At 29.3% G+C, this 19,515-nt stretch overlaps 1 protein-coding gene across 1 annotated transcript; it reads right to left on the bottom strand.

The window, feature by feature from the left end:
• Window positions 1-2,151: 2,151 nt before the first annotated feature.
• On the bottom strand, window positions 2,152-18,331 carry LOC136968354 (leucine-rich repeat-containing protein 15-like). The gene is made up of 2 exons (XM_067262363.1): window positions 18,157-18,331; window positions 2,152-3,962 (listed from the first exon to the last, which is right to left on the bottom strand). Exon 2 carries the CDS (start codon window positions 3,929-3,931, stop codon window positions 2,402-2,404), a length of 1,530 nt encoding a protein of 509 aa, XP_067118464.1. The 5' UTR covers window positions 3,932-3,962; window positions 18,157-18,331; the 3' UTR covers window positions 2,152-2,401.
• Window positions 18,332-19,515: the final 1,184 nt, after the last annotated feature.

Raw genomic sequence — 19,515 nt, 5'->3', positions numbered from 1 at the left:
CCGAAAAAATGGTAATTTTAAAATGAAACATTTTTCGAATTATAACGAAAAATTTGATAGAATTTTTGTATAGAATAATGGCTGTAGTTATAAGTTTAAAAGAGATATTTCAAACAACCGTTTAAAGTTATTTTGATTGTAAAGCTTTGTATTTGGAGAAACCTTTTGAATAAAAATATTTTTATACTAAATTTGGTTATTTCTAAAATTCTGAATACACTAAAAACTTTTTTAATATTTAAAATTCATTTTTTCTTCAAAAAAGTAAACATTTTTTTACATTTTTCTCGATAAAAACTCGGTTTTTCTTTCATAAATATATTTAAAAATTAATATTGACCAATCAATAACAGTTACAGAACACATTATTATTACGTCGAAATGGTTTGCTTTGTTTGGTTCTTTTCAATTCTCGAATCGACCAATAGCGTAGTTTTATCCTGATTAATTATTAACCAATCAACTTTTATTAATGTATATTTGTTTAAAATGAGCTTTCATTGGCCATCGATCGTTTTAAATATAAAAAATTAACCAATAATACAAAAATATTGAATATTTAATCGAAATTTAAAAGAAATTTTATTCAAAATTTATAATATCTTTTTTAATAATAAAATTTTTTCCTTGAATATTATAAAAAATGTATAAGTTAAATTTAAATTCTGATAAAATGTGGGAAAAGGGGACCTTTGTTTTATGCAATTTAGATTCAGAAATAAGTCTTAAGGGTACAAAGATTTCCCATTATTGTAATCACAGCAGAAAATTTAGCTCGTATTCCATCTTTTAAGATAGACCACTCTATCTTGTTGAGATTCTTTTATAACCTAAAGCAAGAAGAATTCTTTTCAAGGTAATATGTGCTGGTTGAGCGCTTACAATTGGATTTCAAAGATGGTGCTTAAAGTCTGCCAATATCACGATATCTGGAACAATATAGCATAACAATATCAAAGAACTGACTTCTTATAGCATTATAGATCTGTTTCTGCCAATTTTAGATTGGACTGATACACTTTCTATCAGTAAGTTGAAGATATTGGAAAATGTGGAGAATTTTAAGTTTCAAATTTCTTTCCTTTTTTTAGAATTTTTCACTTTAGAATAATTTATGATAAAATATAGAATAAATTCTCTTCATTAACTATTTTCGAATTTTATAAAATACCAGTTTGCTTTGTCATGTCCCTAGATATTTCATTAAGACTTTTTGGTGTTTAAAAGTTTTTAATAAGTTTATATTTTAATGAAATTATATATATATATATTTAAAGTTATACTGATATTGATCTCGTTGTTCAACATCAGTTTTGATCAGTAAGATCAACATCAAAGTTCAATCAAGTTTATAAACTTAATATTCTTTATAAACTTTAAGTGTAGAATAAATTGTGATAATATACAGTATCGAAAAAGTTATGCTTTTCACTAAGTGTAAAGTATTAAAATTCCCTGTTCTTTCGAAGATAAATTTCTTTGTATAAAAATTCTATATGTAATTCTGTTTTCTGAAGATCTAAAGCAAATTTTCTCTGTACAAAATTATAATTATTTATAAAAATTAGGTATGATTTCGGAGGATGTTGCGCTCGTTTTTGCAAGAGACATAAAAATTATTTAAATACAATGAAATTGTTTTTAGTTTGTATAATGATTCATAGAGTAAATATGTTTAAAACATGACTCAAAATAATTTTCTACAGAAAATAACACTAATCTTTCATACATAAACGTGTGCGTGTTTGAGAATTTTGAAATTTTCAATCCTTACACGGTTAGTTTATGAATATTTCATTATGTTCTCTTAAACTAAATTTATAATGTTAGATAATTGGTTATTTAGCATAATTATTCTGAAAATTTGAAAGAGGGGAAAAGGAGAAAATTGCTGTTATTTTCCCAAACTGCTCAGAAAATCGTTTAAAATAACACTTGCACTCACCTGCAATCCTGAATGTATTCTATGTGACGTTAGATACTGAAAGACCATCTCAGCGTGTTGTGGATAAAGAAATATGGCTAAGCCTGAAGTCTATAAACATCCCCTGATGGTTGAGTGCTACGTTTATTGTGGAAAACCATAAAAGTGTTTGATGGAGAAAGAACTAGCGGAAAGTACACTCGACTGTAGATACTCACCTCTGAGAATAAAAGTTACAAAGTCTTTAATACAATTAAGTACACATTACAAATTCTTTAATACAATTAAGTTCAACATTCTTGAAATACTTACATCTCTTGAATGATATTTTCTACACTAAAAAAAACACTGATTGTCCTTTTTTTATAACTATTATATATATATATATATTGACATTTCAGATATACATAAAAAAGGAAGAAGACAAATTGTCTTATGTCTACATGAAATGGTCCTGTTTTAATACTTTTTTATTTATCACAGTTCGGTGACTGGTGTCATCTTTAGCGATTGTTGTGCAGCTTGTAATATTGTGCTTTCTTCTTCGCTGTTTGTCTTTTGATAGTGAGGTTCCTTTCTGTTTCCACTCCATCTATCTTTCAGCATTCCAGCTAATTTTGTCCGGTATTTAAACCCTAACGTTACCAGAACAGCAATTATCACAGCTGCAGAAACTGTAACACAGATGAACACTTGTCTTTTACCATTTAGACTGTCACACCCTAACTCATCGTTAGAAAGATTTACAAGTCGACGATTGGCAACTAATTGGGGGGAAGAACATACCACGTTATCGGTGGAATTATAAGATTTGAGTAGGTTTTTCATCCACAAAATACTACAATCACACCTTATAGGGTTACCGGATAAGTTCATATTATCTAATTCGTCCCAACTTAAGAGACGAGAGTCGAAAGTTTCGAATGCATTACCACGTAAAGATACGTTTCGAATGTTTGCCAATCCGTTGAATGCACCAAATTCAATTTTTGTCAATTTTCTATTATGATCAAATCCTATATACTCCAAATCTGCATTATCCTCGAACGATTTCTCACGAATAATTTTTAAATTAACACAACCAGTGACGATAATCTTTCTTAATCGCTTAAGACCTCGAAAAGCTCTTGGTGGTATTTCGTTAAATAAGTTTTGACTTAGAATTAATTTTTCTAAATTAATAATATATTTAAATGAATTCGTCGGAACGTCGACCAGTTTATTATCTCCTAAATTTAGTGTGAGCAGGTTGGAGAGATTACGGAATACTGCAGAATTCAATTTTTTCAAAGCGCATCCGTCCAAGTAAAGGTCTTTCAGGTTGGACAATGAAGAAAATGAATCATTAACGAGTTCTTTGTCGATAGGATTTAAACCAATATCTAAAGATAGGAGGTTCGGAATGTGGTGAAAAGATAACGAAGGTACGGCTGAAAGTTTATTACCTCTTAATAATAGAGATTTTAAATTATTTAACCCGTAGAAAGCATCAACATCAACATAACTAATACGATTTCGTGACAAATCAAGATATTCTAGGCTTTTTAATGGTGAAAATTTCATGGACGATATATCTTCTAAATGATTTTCGTTTAAATGTAATATCTTTAATCGCATTAAACCCACGAATGTTCGATTATTGAAAGAAGTTATCATATTATGACTAATCAATAATGTTTCTAAATAATTATGACGAGTAAATTGCTCTGATTTTAAATCTGTAATTTCGTTGTGGGATATATCCAAATAAGATAAATTACGATAGCTATTATAGATGGAATCGATGCCTGTTATCTGGTTATTAGTCACTCTTAGCCATCTTAATCCGGGATTAAAATATATTGGGATAGTCTGTAATTCTGCAGAATCGCAATTTACTTTAAGGTTGATTTCGTCACACTCGCAATTACGACATCTCGTTCGCGGGCCACATTCTGCCTCCGACCATAAACAAATGAAGTAAAATAGCAGCACTATGATACTCGGCGATCCTTTTAAACGACGCATTTCCTCCCCTCTCTACTGTAAACGATCATATCTGCAAGAAAAAAGAGCATTATTATTAATAACCTAAACATCGAAATTTATTAAAATTTCAAAAACCTAATAAAAACTGTTTAATAAAGTAAGTTAATCTCTCGTGTATCGTGCATCAACCGAGAGAAGAAGACAGCATACATTATGGCAATTTAGTTAAATTCCGAAGAAAAATAATGCAATTTTTAGAGCTTAAAATTTAAGAAAACGGCTAAAAGCTGTTTTATAAATATTAGATTTTTTCTTTTCTCTTTACTTTAAGGCTATTTGAGGATTAGAAGTTAACTCATTTTAGAACTATTACTGTAACCATCAAGAGTAAGATAGATGAATCGATTCTATCTTTAAATAATGATCAAGGAAATGTTAGCAACTAAAATAAGATTAAAGATATCGTTAATTTATTTTGATAAAATAACCTTGCTTCGTATGTAATTCGTTTTAATTTTCTCCCTTTCGTTGAATATTAAGATATTAGAATACGGCTCTTTGGTCTAAGATAAACTGGACATTAAAATGTAATTTACTGTTTATCCTATGCACAAAGCGAATTAAATCATCATATGCCAAGCTTCTATCAAACAAATATCCCTTACTCTGATGAAATTCTGTAGATATCCAGGATTTAAATTAATTGATTTTATAAAGTTTTAACAATGTAAACAGCCATTTTAAGCAGAAAACAGTAAATCATTTCTCGTTTACATTTTTATATTTGGCATTAAATTAATCTTTCCTTAAATAAAAATAATTAAAAATTATACTTAAAATAATCGAAATAAAAATTTAATATTCTTTAAAAAATGCTAAGCATATATTTCACGTTTAGAATTTGCATCGTAAAAGACTAATAAAAAAGTATTTTATTTGTTTAATAGTAGCAATTTTAGAGGTAAAACGATAGAATATTTTACTTTAACAGCTAAACAATTATGCCATATATTTTTTAATTATAGAAAAAAAAAGTTTAAATGAAAAGATATTAAGCCCGCAACTAATATACACAGAATTCATTTCTTTAATTTTTCTTTATATAATTCTTAGTAAGAGAATATGAAAAAGAGAAAGACGTCCGTTTCTAGATTACCGTCTGGAAACACAGTTACACAGTGTGCAGTTAATAGCTGCAAGAAGAATATTATATCCGAGCGACTCTTGCAATGTGACGTTTAATTATGCCAGGTTGGTACAGGCTCGGGACAAATTGGCCTAGCGAAACAATGCATTAGACCCCATAAATAAAATTTACAACCCTTTAGACTGTATTGCGTTATTACAGACTTAGAAGATGACGTCAGCATCGTCAGTAGAGCCGTTAGCAAGTAATTTACTGCCTCTTGCAATTAGCTAGAGAGTCCGTGAAGTGCAGATGAGAGATGGTGATGGATATGAATCGAAAAAAAATGATTAAACTCAATTTTCGATTTGAAAGTTTTCCTAAAAAGGTAAGAAAAAATTAATAATAATAATCCTTCAAGGTTTCTGAGAATAATAGCTATTGCAACGTTGGTAAAAAATGTAATTAAAACCTGATTAATTTCTTTCCTATTAATTTAATCCCACTATTGACACCAGATTCGTTTCTACGCGATCACCATTTGGTGTTACAGCATTCTGCACGGCGTCATCCTCTTTAATTAAACACCAACATTGAATAGAAGGACAGATAAGAGTATACAAGCATCGCAAATGACTGCTTATCGACACGGCAACCAATGCGGTAGAATAAGGAAAACGAGGCATTATTGTCCAAAACTTGGGTTGCTTTTAATTACGTTGGATCTTTCTCTTCTTTTCCAGCATCAATCACGCGTCTTACAGGGCGATTGCGGAGAACAATCAATGAAAGACACGTTTCAGAATAGTGGATCAATTGAAAATCTCTTCAATCCTTACGCTTCGGATTTATTAGCAATTTGTTCCATTATATCGCATTTCCAATGAGATTGAGAGAATAATTTCATACATTCTACTTATCAGTTCGCTTTAATAAATGTATTAATCTAGCAATTCATAAGCTTTCATTGTTGTACCATAGACATTAATTCACACAAATGAAAAAAATTCGTACTGAATATCAAGAATGAGTTCAAAATTAACAGCATTTTAAAAACACCTTAAATTATCGGACTTATAATTTGGAATTTCTTCCATTTTATCATACTTTAATTGGCAACGGATGAATAATAACGTTAGTTTTTCTATAATCAGATATAAGTTATTAATAAAACATTAATCAAACAGAGTTATCACGTTTATATTATGGAAAATTTCTATTTTAACTTAAAGAACTGATTACGTTTAGTAGATTCCAATTAGAGCGAGAAAAAGGATCATCGAAAATATTTTACAATTTTATTCACTTTAATGAAGTAGGGTTATATAAAAGAATGTTATAAATTTTTAAATATAAATAATAATATTAATATACAGTCGAACCTGCAACAACGATCATTTTTTTCAGAAACGTTTCCTTTCAAAATGTTACAAAAGAACCTCCAAACAAAGGCCATTTTTTATGTTCCCGTCATCGGCCGTTGTTCAGAGGTTTGACAGTGTATGAAAAGATTTAAGCTTATTTTTGGTCAAATTACTGGAGAGTTATTGAAGAACTTCGGAACATTAAAAGAGAAAATTTCATGGAAATTTTTGGAAATTTCTGATTTAAAATGTGTTTCTTTTAGATCGAGAATATAAATACGGTGTATAAGTTTTAAACACAGACTCTAATGAAAACTCTATAATTAAATATAAATAGTTTTAAAATAAATAGTTAAAAATCTGCGAAATAATATTTTTTATTATAAAAAATAAAACTTTCTATCAGAATTTATCTGAAATTTCTAAAAGTTTCAAAATTCCTTCCTATTTTTAAGTTTTCTTAATTTGATTTCGCAAATATTCTTAAGTCTTTTTCCTTGATAGTTCCGATAGTAATTCTATTGTAGCTATAAAGAAATAAGATAGAAAAAAAGTATAATTCTTCTGCTGTCAACTGAATAAAAATTGTAATTAATTTCTGTACTTGTTAATGACTTTCCCACTATAACAGAATTCCAGTGGGACTGTAAAATTGCTCATATTCTCCTTATCAAGCAGCTCTTAAAGATCTGTTCTAGCAAATATCTTTTTATTACTAGCATCAAATCCATTCCAACACGAAGAAAGTAATTAATGAAAAAAAATAGTATTCTGCTTTTGATAATGATATAAAAGTCATTGAAAATTTTCAGATTTATTATTCCATTACATCAAATCTCCAATGAAATTATGAAAACAGTTTATACTTTCGAATATTCTTATTGGGTTGTTTAATGATAAAGAGTAAACTAAGCGATATTTCAAAGATAATATCTTTGATAAGAATCAGTTTTCTTTTATTAAATAAACTTAAAATATTCGGCTTAATATATTGATAACACGATGTAGAAACCTTCTGGCTATTGCATACTTATAAAGAATAAAAATAAGATTTAAATTTTTATTTATAAAAGTCTTACTGTACTTTCGGCACTTAGGTTTTTTTTATGTTTTAAGATGTAATTTGATTTATTTTTTTAACGATTTAAGCATATAAAATAATGGAACGAAGCGATTAGATAATTCAATCATGTTTTTGTAACGTGGGAAAAGGAATTTTTTTAAATGTTTATCTACGGCATTAATAGTTTTTATCCGGATAAATTTCTCCATTGATGGATGTCTCCATTCTCGAGAACATTTTCCGCTTTTCTTCAATCTGACCAATTACGGCTAAATTTCCACTTCTCTTTAACTAGATGTCTTTCTTAACTATCGGATCTCCAATGTCCATCAATCGTCTTCGTCTTAACCATTAACCTCCTACAAGCCGAAAAAGGAACTTTAACACACAAAAATCGTTAAAGTACCCGATTTTCAACGGGAAAAAAAAATTCCAATTCTTCTCAAAACAGTTAAGTAAATGAAGAAAAAAAATAAAACTTCGAAAATTTTTACACCATTAATCATAGAAAAGAATTCCACAGTTATTTAGTTGTAGAAGCAAAAATAAGAGCTCGTAAATGTTAATTTTCTTATTATGACATTATTTTTAAATAATAAAAATCTGCGTAAAGCGTACAAAGGCCATTAGCCTAAAGAAAAATATCTATTAAGTCGGCGACGCTTTTATTATTTGGTGATGTGTTACAATTCAATTTATTGTTGGTTTTAATAGTATCAAAGAGTACGTTTTTACTATGTCTCTCAAGCATTAGAACCAAAATCATGTCGTAAAACTCTGGTCCGTCATAGTAATGTCCGAGCAGGTGAATGGATGGAATGGGCTTTCTTATCGATTTTGAATGGTTCTAGTCACCGATGGCAACGTTCCATTACTATGATTAAAGCGTCTTTCATCCCCCTAGACCCTCCATTGTCTTCGACGATTACGTTCGAAGGTGAGACAGGAAGATATGACAGGATACAACTTATTTTCTACTGATTCGATGTGAAAGATTGAAGAAAAAAACACTCCACCAAGAGGGCATCTCTATCATATAAGTTATATATATATTCGGTTCAACTATAGCCTACATTACTATATCAAAAAAATGGATATTAAATAAAATTATTTTTCACTATTTTAACCATAAAAACAGCATTAAATACCTAATAAAAAACGATAAAAAATACATATTTTTAATGATGTTTAGTATTTAAATTTCTCAACAGATGGCGGGATGCGTTGCCTCAAAATGTAATGGGTTTTTTTTCCTATATTGCATTTTTGTTTTATCGTTCTTGTAATTAAAGGAAAAAATATTTTCCTCATAAAAATCTTCTTAATGAATTGCTTAGGTCAAACCATTAATTTATCGATCTTTAGGAAAATTAAAATTTATCGCTAGTGACGACGGCTCTCTTGAGTATGAGTCAACATTAAATATGCTCATATTAGATTCAGTAAATGATGCCCTAAACAATAACCTTAATTAGTAAATCTTCATTACAATCGATTAATACTCTAAGATCTTTTCTTTTGTTTTTCTATGAAAAATTCATAATTCACCAAACTTTTCTTAAGAATAATTTAACAGGAATTCTGGATGTTTTTTGTATGTGTTCCACGGCATCCAATAATTGGTTGTTGTTCTGTATTACTTTTCTACCAGACTTTATTGCCCTTACTCTCTCCTCCTCCCAATTGTATTTCTCAGTCTTGTATTCAGTTAGTTCTCTACATCATCCAATAATAGAATCTGTAAGCAGAACCATTAAAGTTGCCTTAGCTTTAGCTTTCAATCTTTAACCAAAAAAAAAAAAAAAAAACCTATATATAGAGTAGGGGGTCCATAAAACACAATCCCCACAAGTGCTTTATTTACCTAGTTACTAGGCAGATGGATGATTGCACCAATTTTGTTGATGGGTAAGCTCTTGAACATCTTAGAGACCCCATTTAAGTTTTAAGCTTGGAGAATGCGATAACAGACATATTTAGATAGTATTCTAAAGGCACATAAATAAACTAAAATAAACCAACCGGGTCAAAGTTTAAAAAATAAATAAATAAAAAATAGAAAATTTTCTATGTGGAGAAATTAAATTTTATATTTTATAGACGGATAAATTCTATAGTGTTTTAATATAACGCGTGTTGAAAAATGACAGGATTTTGTTCTCGCCTTATTGTTTTCCATCACAGAAAACTGGCAACTTCTAAACAGCAGCTTAAATGAAAGGCCGTCAATCTATAAATAAAAATTCAAGTTAAGAGAAATTTGATCTTTGCCTCCTGCCAGACTCAATGGCTGACGTTTTGATAACAACAGCCCCTTTTTCCCCATCAAATCTGCGATGCATGAAAGGCATCCCATTTCCGGTAGTCAGGTCCATCCTTTCGATCGACATCAAGAGTCCGGCGAGGCGAGTGACATCCCGACACAACCCGCGCGACTAAAGCACCCGATTCTCATAAAACTCGAGAGGGAAGCCTTTAGAAAAAAAAACGAAAAGAAAAAAGAAAGTAAAGTTCGTCAATGGTGACACTCGGCTAGCTGAAGATTAAAGGGATCGATAAAGCTGTCTGCCGGACAGGCCACTCCAAGTTATATGATGGATAGACTTCTTCCTTAATGGTAACTTTATGCTCGTCAGTGACCCAAGAACACTAAGAAAATAGACAAAACAGGTGGTTATGAAAAGAACTGTAAAGTATGTCGTCTAACCACAAGAGGCACTTATCGAATCAAGGTAATGAAAATTCATTTTTCCTTCCCTTTTTTCCTCCCTCATTCGCCGCCAGATGGCGGCACGTAGAAGTTTTGCCATATGCAAAGCATAAAATATAAATATTAATCATCTTTTACTATATAATTAATGAAGATAATGTAATATAAAACGGCACGGCGTACGACTTTAGAACTTTATTCAATTATTACATTAAATTAAATCAATATTCGTATCAAGCCGGTCGTTAAAGGACGTATCTCTGTTTATAGGTCATATTAGGATTGATAATGGAAGCTAGATGTTGCGCAAGTCAACTCTACAACCCTACTGAAAAGAAATAATGGAAACTTGTCCTTCTAAATACGACCTTTAGTTAACACATAAAATATTTTACGACTGGAGTGACAAGCTTATATGCAGTTCAAACGTTACGGAACTTGGAGAAGTGTCTTAAAACAACAAATATTACAAGATTTAGCCGAATTAACCGATCCCCTTTTAAGTGCGCTTAACCTTATTCTATATTAAACTCGAGTTTTATTCATCAAACCAAAAATATATACACTTAAAACTTACTTCTTTCATTCGAAATTATATTTTTTAATTAATATAAAAAATAGATAATTTTTCCTTAAAATCTAAACTTAAATTTTCAACAAACGCTTTAAAAAATGAAGAAAATATTGCAAAAAAATAAGAAAAAAACATACGCCACCCCCAAAAAAATATATATATTTTTGTAATTTGAAAATATAAAAAATAAAACGTTTCTTGTTTCGAAATTCGAAACTTTTTTCATAAAAAAACGATCCATTTCGCTTTATTGTCTAAACAGAGAATCGAATTTCTGAATGAAATTGAAAAATGTTTTTTTTTTAAAAAGAAAAGTAAAAAAAATATCCTTACAAGAAACTAAAAAAACCTCATTCGAAAAACGTCACAACACTCTTCAAAAATATTCAAATGTGAACACTTTCTGGATTTCAGATTATGATGATTTTTATATTGCGGGGAATATATTTATAAAGTGAAAAAAAAAAGATTCGCTTATCAAACAAGACAGCATCAAGAATCAATAACTTATTACAACTACCTTCACAGTATGATATTTGCTTTTCCAGATGACGTCATGGCTCAACACTTTTCGGCAGCATGAACAGCTGAAGTATGAGTCACATGTACACTTTCAAAATAAAACGGATAACGGTTACTCGAAAGAATAATTTACTTAGCATTTCCTAATTTTAAAAGTACAGTACAGGTCGATAAGATCAAAAGGTATTATTATTGGTGTAAAAAAGAATGACGTCAATTCTGAGGACAATACTTTTAAATTCGATCTGGTGATAATCCTAAATCGTTTCTGATGCTCCAACAAAAGTCTGTCACTTAATAGGGATTGACTAAATGACAGAATAATGGGAGAAAAAGTAAGTGGCTGATGTCTGACCAATCTGATTCTCTCCCTTTTTTTCTCTTTCTTGTTTTTTAATCTATGTCATCTGCATTGATGGTGCGGATTAAACCGAACTCTCTAGTTACTTCTATAAAGAAAGCAAATTCGTTAGGATCCGTTTTTTTAAATGAAAGCTGAATCATTGCAATGAGTGTGGCCTAATGATTTAATTTGTTATTTTTTTATATATATTTTTTAAATATTTGAGGTGGTAATTATTATTTAAATACATAATGTGAAACTTTTACACGGTTAATAAAAGTTTCGTTCTGAATTAAATTGAAATTATAAAGACTGTATAATAAATTTTATGAAGTAATTATGAAGAAAATGAGGTCAGGGATAACACTTTTTTTTTCATTTTAGATATTTGGTAATCAAGTTAATGTATTTTGTCATTTTGAAAAATTCTTCAAGCGACTCATTTTCAGTTTGGTTTTATTTAATTTTTGAGTCAAAATAAACTGAAGCGGCATTAAATTTGGAATTTATAAAAAAATAAAACTTCTTATTTTTTCCTATAAAAATTAATAAATGCTATTAATTTAAAACTTTTATTATTAACTATTTATTATTAAACTATTAACTTCAACTTTTATTTTCATTGAATTGCAAGGTAAGACTTCGATTGGATTGATTGTAAGAAGCTCCAAAATTTCTACAAATAAGAAAATATATGAAATAGTTATTAAAATGTACACTTTATGGGAGGAAGACAGTTATAAAATTGATATTTAATTTAAAAATGAGCACATTTATACGTGTTTTTATCAAAGCAAATCGCGCATAAACCTACGTTTTGTGTTTAAGATACATAAATTACCTTGATCATTATTCAATATTTAATAAAATAAACATATTTAGACCTTTCTACTCGTTTTATATACTCTATTATTCCAGATAATACAATATTAAATAATATATATTGTATTATCTGGAATAAATTCCGAATAACTACATACACACATCTGTATTTTTACTAGATATGATTGTAGCCCAATATTATATTATTCATATTACATTGTTTATCGTATACGATCACATTATACTTACGTGTTATAACTGAATAAAAATTATAGAAATAATAATAAAATTTTAATTTATATAAGCCTATATATAAATATATCATTATAATTTTAAAATATAATCTTATTAAAGAAAATTACTTGAGTTACGGTATGTCAAACAAAAAATATGTTCTAAGTACTTAAACAGATTTTATTATACTTTTAAAGTTATTAAGCTATCAATACAGAAATAAAATATTAAATTATTGCCTTGAACAGTGAAGAAGTGGAAATTCCCAACTGTTAAATATGTCATTATTTTTTAATCTCGATTAAAATGCCAGAGCATCGACTTGTCGCACTGGTAGCTTCTGAATGAAGATGACCTTTTGAAACAGTTCAACAGCAACAGTAGTCATCATTTTTGAAAATCTATAAGCGGATACTGGCGTAAAAATAGCAATAAACGAATATTTTATATGTTAATTCAGCTTTTTCTTCCAATTTATTAATGTTAAATTGATAAAGCAATATTTAAAAAAATCAATCTGGATGCGATAAAATAGTGGGTGATGGCGTAAAATCCAAAAAAAAAATTTTAATCTTTACTCAAGGACAAGTTAATCTTACGAAAAAGTAGGCTAACTCCTAAGAAAGAAAAAGTATTTTCTCGACTAAACACATAAATCATATAATTTGCACGGAAATACTCAATTAAAATTACTCAATTTTTCCTCGAAACAAACTCTAATACTAGAAGCCAACATAATAAATTATTTAAACAATTAACAACTTTTCCTATAAAATATTCGTCGAGTAATTCGTCTTGTTTAATTAATTAATATAGTTCACTCTCGCTAATCCGGATCAATTATTGTAGTTGTTCGGATTATATATAAAGAAGAGAAAACCAGAAAGGATTACAGGAAAATACGTATATTTATACTAAAATGTGTGCTATATATTAATTTTTTACATTTATTTTCGTTGTTGAAACTTTTAGCCATATTACGAACAAAATCAGTTTCGAATTAGCGAGAGTTGGCTGTAATTCTGATGGATAAGCTTCGATTAATTTCATATAAAAAATGTGAAAAAAACCTTTTATTCGGTAATTATTATTTAATATTTTGTATAGATTTTATACACAAAGTGAAGATAAGTTAAAAGGATACGACTACTGATGTTACTCTTAATTACTTCTTCTCTAAAACATGTTAATTATTGTTGTTTACTGAAAACAATGCTAATTACAACTAAACAGTTTTTAAAATATTTTAATTAAGCAATGATAATTATATTTTAATTGTAGATAAATTCTAAATATTTATACTATGCAAATTAATTCTATTTTAAAAAAGTTTAACAGCGTAATTAAGAAGAGTTTGTTATATTAAAACCATATTTTCGATTTCAAAATTTCCTTTTTTTTATTTTATTTTAAAAGATTTTTGCATGTTTGTGTCAGCAATTAGGAAAAGTTTTCGCACAGTTTCTATTTTAGGATATACATATTTTCCTTTTATTTAATTTTTTTAAAATTAAAAGTGTGCAGACATCGATTAACTTTCCCTTACACTTCTCTCTCCTCTATATCTCGAATGATAAATTCTTTCAATCGACACGAAACAGCAAAATAAAGATAAGCTTGAAATACGTTTTCTGAATTTTATATGGTTCATTTCATTCAAAATAAGAGGTCTAGTTCCTTCATAAGGACATCAGTTCTCGGTTAGAAAAAGGCAACGATCAAGATAAATTATCAAACGGATATACTAATGATTATGATAGGTCAATGTATGCTGGGGTGTCATCTTAGTGTCTGTTCCCCTTCAAGAAGAGATATCACCCAAAATAAATTGAAGTTTAATGCCTCGGGTAGGGTCACAGTATCCTCCTAGGCATAACTGTTCGATAGAAATTACAAAGATGCCTTATTTTCAATCCGAAACACGGAATTTTCCACTTTGATGCCTCTAAAGGTGATTTTTTATAGTAGAGCAAGAATATATTCATCGCTTTTTTCCCCCACAAATATATATATATATAGAGAGAGAGAACCTATATAAATATATCCATTTTTATATTTATCGCCTCGATTCGCAAGATAATTTTCGCTTCCATTCGTGCAAATTTTTATATTCGCAACGGAATAAATAAAATTTGTCAATTTTTTGGAGAATTTCCATAAACGAAATTTGATAAGTTTTTGTACAGAATATTAAAAAGTTGGGAGAAAAGTTATTTTTTAAATGTTTTTACAACAATCGAAAATGACGTTTATAAAAACTTGTTTCGTACGTGCATAAATTTTTATATAAATTATGACTTACATCGGCAAAACAATAATATTTTTATATATATTCTTTATGGCTCACGAATAAACATTTAATATTTAAATCCTCTTACGTCCCTGAACGAAACAATTCTCAAGAGATACTCTAAGTTAATTTTTTTAGGAGTAAAGAATTTACTCCAACGTGATCCATTTACTTAAATTAAAATGGCAACTAAAATAATAAATACGTAATAAAAATAACAATGTTTAATAGGATTAAATTGAGTAATGAGACAAAACAAAAGTCTAGCCTTTATCCTGTGTAAGGTTTAATTCGTAGAATATGCAACAGCTAATATTATTTAGTGTTACAACGTTTATTAATTGCCGTTTTTAGGAAGTTCTATATTTGATTCCGCCTCGGTTCTACTATGAAAAAATCTGTAACAGGAATTTTTTTATCCCTCCATAGTAGTGAACTATCTGAGTATGCATGTCATTCAGCTCCTCCTCGCTATTTAATGCACCGAGAAAGGTCACTAAACTCCGCCCAATTTCGTGATGTCTCAACAGTTTATATCAACTTTTTTTAAGCATAAGCGAACACAATTAATTAAATAATATATCTATCCATAGAAATATTCCCTTCTTGTATAAAGTTCAACTAGAAAAACCGAACACCTTAAATAAAAATCAAGCACAATTATCCCATCGACCCGAAAAACGTAGAGAGGTGAACAAAAATTTACACCTCGAGACGAAATTCGTTGCCAAGTGATGTAACAATCTGCCAGTTCCCAAGCGTGACGTCACAACCCCATTCACAACTAAGATATAAATAGAAGCTCGGAGTAAGGGATGTAATGACGGTCAACGCTACAAGCAAAGTATTCAGAACTTGGACAGAATGCCGAACAGAAAGGACTTTAACAATAAACCACGGCACAAAAGATATCAGGAGACTAAACATTGGCATGGCGCCATCTTTGTTACAAGCCAGTTACTGGAAAAGTGGATCTCCATCAAATAATTTAACCGAATAAATGATCCCAAATTTAGTTATTGTCTAAACAGAAGTAGGAGCTACCGTTTTTTCGGTTCAGTAAATTTTTAAAAGACATCTACCGGACCTTGACAAACTAGTTCGTGATGGGACTTTAGAAAAGAAGGAGATTCTCGCCCAAGAGATAGCCAATTGCCGGAAAATGTCTTCAAGCCTACTATATTTTATAGCTTAAATCCTGTCTGTAGTAAAAATGTAGGAACCCAATTTAAAGAAGGAAAAAAGAATGTTATTTATTTTTCATTTTTTAAATTAAAACTTTATTCATAAATCGCGAAATACAGTTAATGACCTATATATTGTAAGCATATAGTAGTTAAAATTTCTTTTATTTTTCTTTTTAATCCTGATTTTCGAGTTAAATTCTTAAGATAGTTCAGTTAACAGATGTTAAATCGATTCTGATTAGAAGAAAAAATCGGGAAATTATTATCTATAAGGATATAGACCTACATTGATTTCACATATGACAATCAAATTATCTTATTAAAGTTACTTTGCAAAGTTGGATGGTGCCAGGCTTTAAAAGTGTCTTTTGTCTTTATTTTATTATATAAATTTAACTCTTCGCAGAATTTTATCATTTTGTTGCCCTTGAAGATCAATTAATTGAACTTTTAAAAGATTTTACAAGGAAAAAAGTATATAAAAATATATTTTTTTATGACTAAAGATGGATACAGATAATTTTTATGTCATAAGTGAATTTATGTCATTTTATAAAATTTAATTTTTTTTCTATAAAAAAATAATGCATTAAAGTTTAAAACAGTGGGAAAAAAACTCTTGGAATGAATTGTAGAGATAAAACATTAAAAATATATATATATATTTTTTCTTTTTTAGTGTTTGGTTCTTCTTTCCCTTCCGAATGAACAATTCAGATAACAATCAAAAGAGGAAAATTTGTACTTTTAAAATATTTAGGACAAGAGGATTCAAGAGAAAAATATTTTACTCTGTCTGTATGACTAAATAAATTATAGGTTTTCGGTAGTTCTATTATATGAGGCCTACTCCGACAGACAGCACTATAATCTTCAGACCGGAAGTTCTATTATCGACTGCAATTGTCTGGTAGCGGAAAGACGATCTTCCCATTCAATCTCCACCTGGATGACCTCTAACCCCTCTGAATTGACCTCAGACAGATGGTAGAGGCAAACTACTACTGGGTCAGTTCGGAAAATACAATCACCTTCTCCCTTTGTAATATAAAACCATTCAGTACCCCACAGAACTTGCTAGGTATACTATGGAGCGTTACCCTCGCCCGCTTGGTTTCTCTTCCTGTTTATTATAAAATACATAACGCCAACTACGTATTATTAATTATTTACTGCACATATTGTAAAGTAAGGACAGGTAGAGTAGGAAAAGAGACGTGGGCCAAGGTCAGCAGCTTGTAGCAGTAGCCAGGCAGCCCACAGTTCTATCTGGGTATTCGCGGTTGGGTGGTTTTGCAGTTCATTTCGTTGGTTGAGATACGCAATGTGGGTGGAATTTTTTACACGCAACTAGAAATCATTAATAAATCCTAAAATATATAATTATTTACCAAAAATACCTATATGGCCTCAGGACTAACGAGTCACAATGCAAACAATATACAGTATAATATATACATTTCCAGAATTTATTATATTATTCTTCACGCATTTGTTATTTTTACCGATTCAATAAATACATTCATAGAATAAACTCATGTAGGTGTACTTTGTATTGCATCCACAGGTGTCAATACACATTATAAGAAGTAAAAGTCCGTTAACTGTACTCGATAAGGGATTTTATCGTACAGAAACTATACGATATTTTCAAGTGTTTATCATATTTTAAGTAGACAGATACAAGTTGGAATATCTTAACCCTTTATCCTCCCCGCATACCAACGCTTTATCCACCATCAATCAATCAATTGTTGTCGTAATCTTGATAAAAGGTCCATTTTACTACATTTTATTAACAGGAATAAATTTAACAACTTACCTGTAAAAAAAAAGAAATAACAGCGACACAATACAAACACTCCTAGACTGTTTACACCATGGCGGGAAAAGATGGGGGAGGAAGAGGGTTCGAGAATCACGATGACGTCACCGACAATGCTACCTGCGCTGTGGGACTTTGACCGCCAGATTCATTTTCTGATTACCTTACCCACTATATACTGAATGAATTTATATATGCACTTACCTGATGAGACATATATCGTTTCGATGTCATCGTAAGGTTCGAATTCTGAATTGGATCCGTTGACAATATTCTACTTTAGTTTTGCTTGGGCGAGGCTATACAAGCTCCACCGTTTCTCAACTATTGTAGCTCGACGTGCTTGCCAGCTGCACCAGTAAATGGGTCTCTTCCATTCTCGTCACTAGGGGGAGATTAGCGAGACGTGTGTGGTGAAGGGGTAAAATCTATTAGGAATTAGATGAGGCTTAGTTGGAAGAAAGAAGGAAATACATTAATTCAATCTTGCTCGGTTGTATTAGAATAAATTTGGATTTTCTCCATTCTCGATGCATAAATCTAGTGATGTGTTTGAAAATATTCATTTGATAAGGCAAATTGGGTAGGGGAAAAATAGACACTATTAAGCGGTTGGTGTGTTATTATTCAGTCAAAGGAGCCGAAGTATTTTTATTTTGTTCACATTTAAATTTATTTATTTTAAAATTATAAATTTTAATTGAGACAATTAACAATTATTATTATTTTTTCTTAACTTCTAGAAAGAAAAATAAGAAAATTTAAAAAGTATAAATAAATAAAGTCAATTTGTTTTAATTCAATTTAATTTCGTTTATTTTCATACTCGATGTGTAATTTATATATTTTATTACATTAAAAGAAAACGAAAATTGTTTTTAATGCTATTTTCATCAAACGAATGTCATCTTCTTAAAAGTAATAAAATATTTTTATTATAAAATGTCAATTTTGTTAAACGAAGAAAATAAAATTTATTATTTCTTATTATTATTTTTTTTTTCTTTCTTTTTGTTTATTTTTTTTAAATTCAATTTCGATAATATAAAAGTACAATATTTACTGTAGCCTTCAGTTTATGTTGTAAGTCCATAATCCACAAATGAAAATTTTGAAATGTTTGCGAAATTTATAAATTTTAAAATGTTTATCACGTGCTTAAGAACACGTGCCATATAATAAATTTTATTTTGCTGATTAATTTTGACATTTCCGAGGTTATAATTTTCTAAAATATTCTTTGTTATTATTTAAACTGTACAAGATTATTTTACGACTTCAACTAATTAAAATTCACTCTTCGAAGAGGAATTTCCTTCTTATTCTTTAAGGAAAAATTGCATTTTTCTGATCTATTTTTTTCTTTTTCTTTTATTTTCTTGTTCTGTTACGATCCAGTTTACAGAATAATTTTGACGGTAAAATTACCCGTGCGATAGTACACGTAGGCTGTAAATCTATTGTATATATTTTATTTACGTACCATATTTTCTTAGAAAGATGTCGAGTTAGTAAAGCAAAAAATTTAGATTTTTTGGAGGATAACAATACTTTAACGATGTA

The sequence above is a fragment of the Centruroides vittatus genome, unplaced genomic scaffold (genome assembly GCF_030686945.1).
Source record: "Centruroides vittatus isolate TY-2023 unplaced genomic scaffold, ASM3068694v2 contig_1450, whole genome shotgun sequence".
Classification (NCBI taxonomy): domain Eukaryota; kingdom Metazoa; phylum Arthropoda; class Arachnida; order Scorpiones; family Buthidae; genus Centruroides; species Centruroides vittatus.
The sequence above is the reverse complement of the archived record's forward strand: the minus strand, read 5'-3'. Positions and strand labels throughout refer to the sequence as shown.

Bases quoted from the DNA above. Each gene is read 5' to 3' on its own strand.
- LOC136968354 (XM_067262363.1), bottom strand. From the start codon at position 3,931: ATGCGTCGTTTAAAAGGATCGCCGAGTATCATAGTGCTGCTATTTTAC.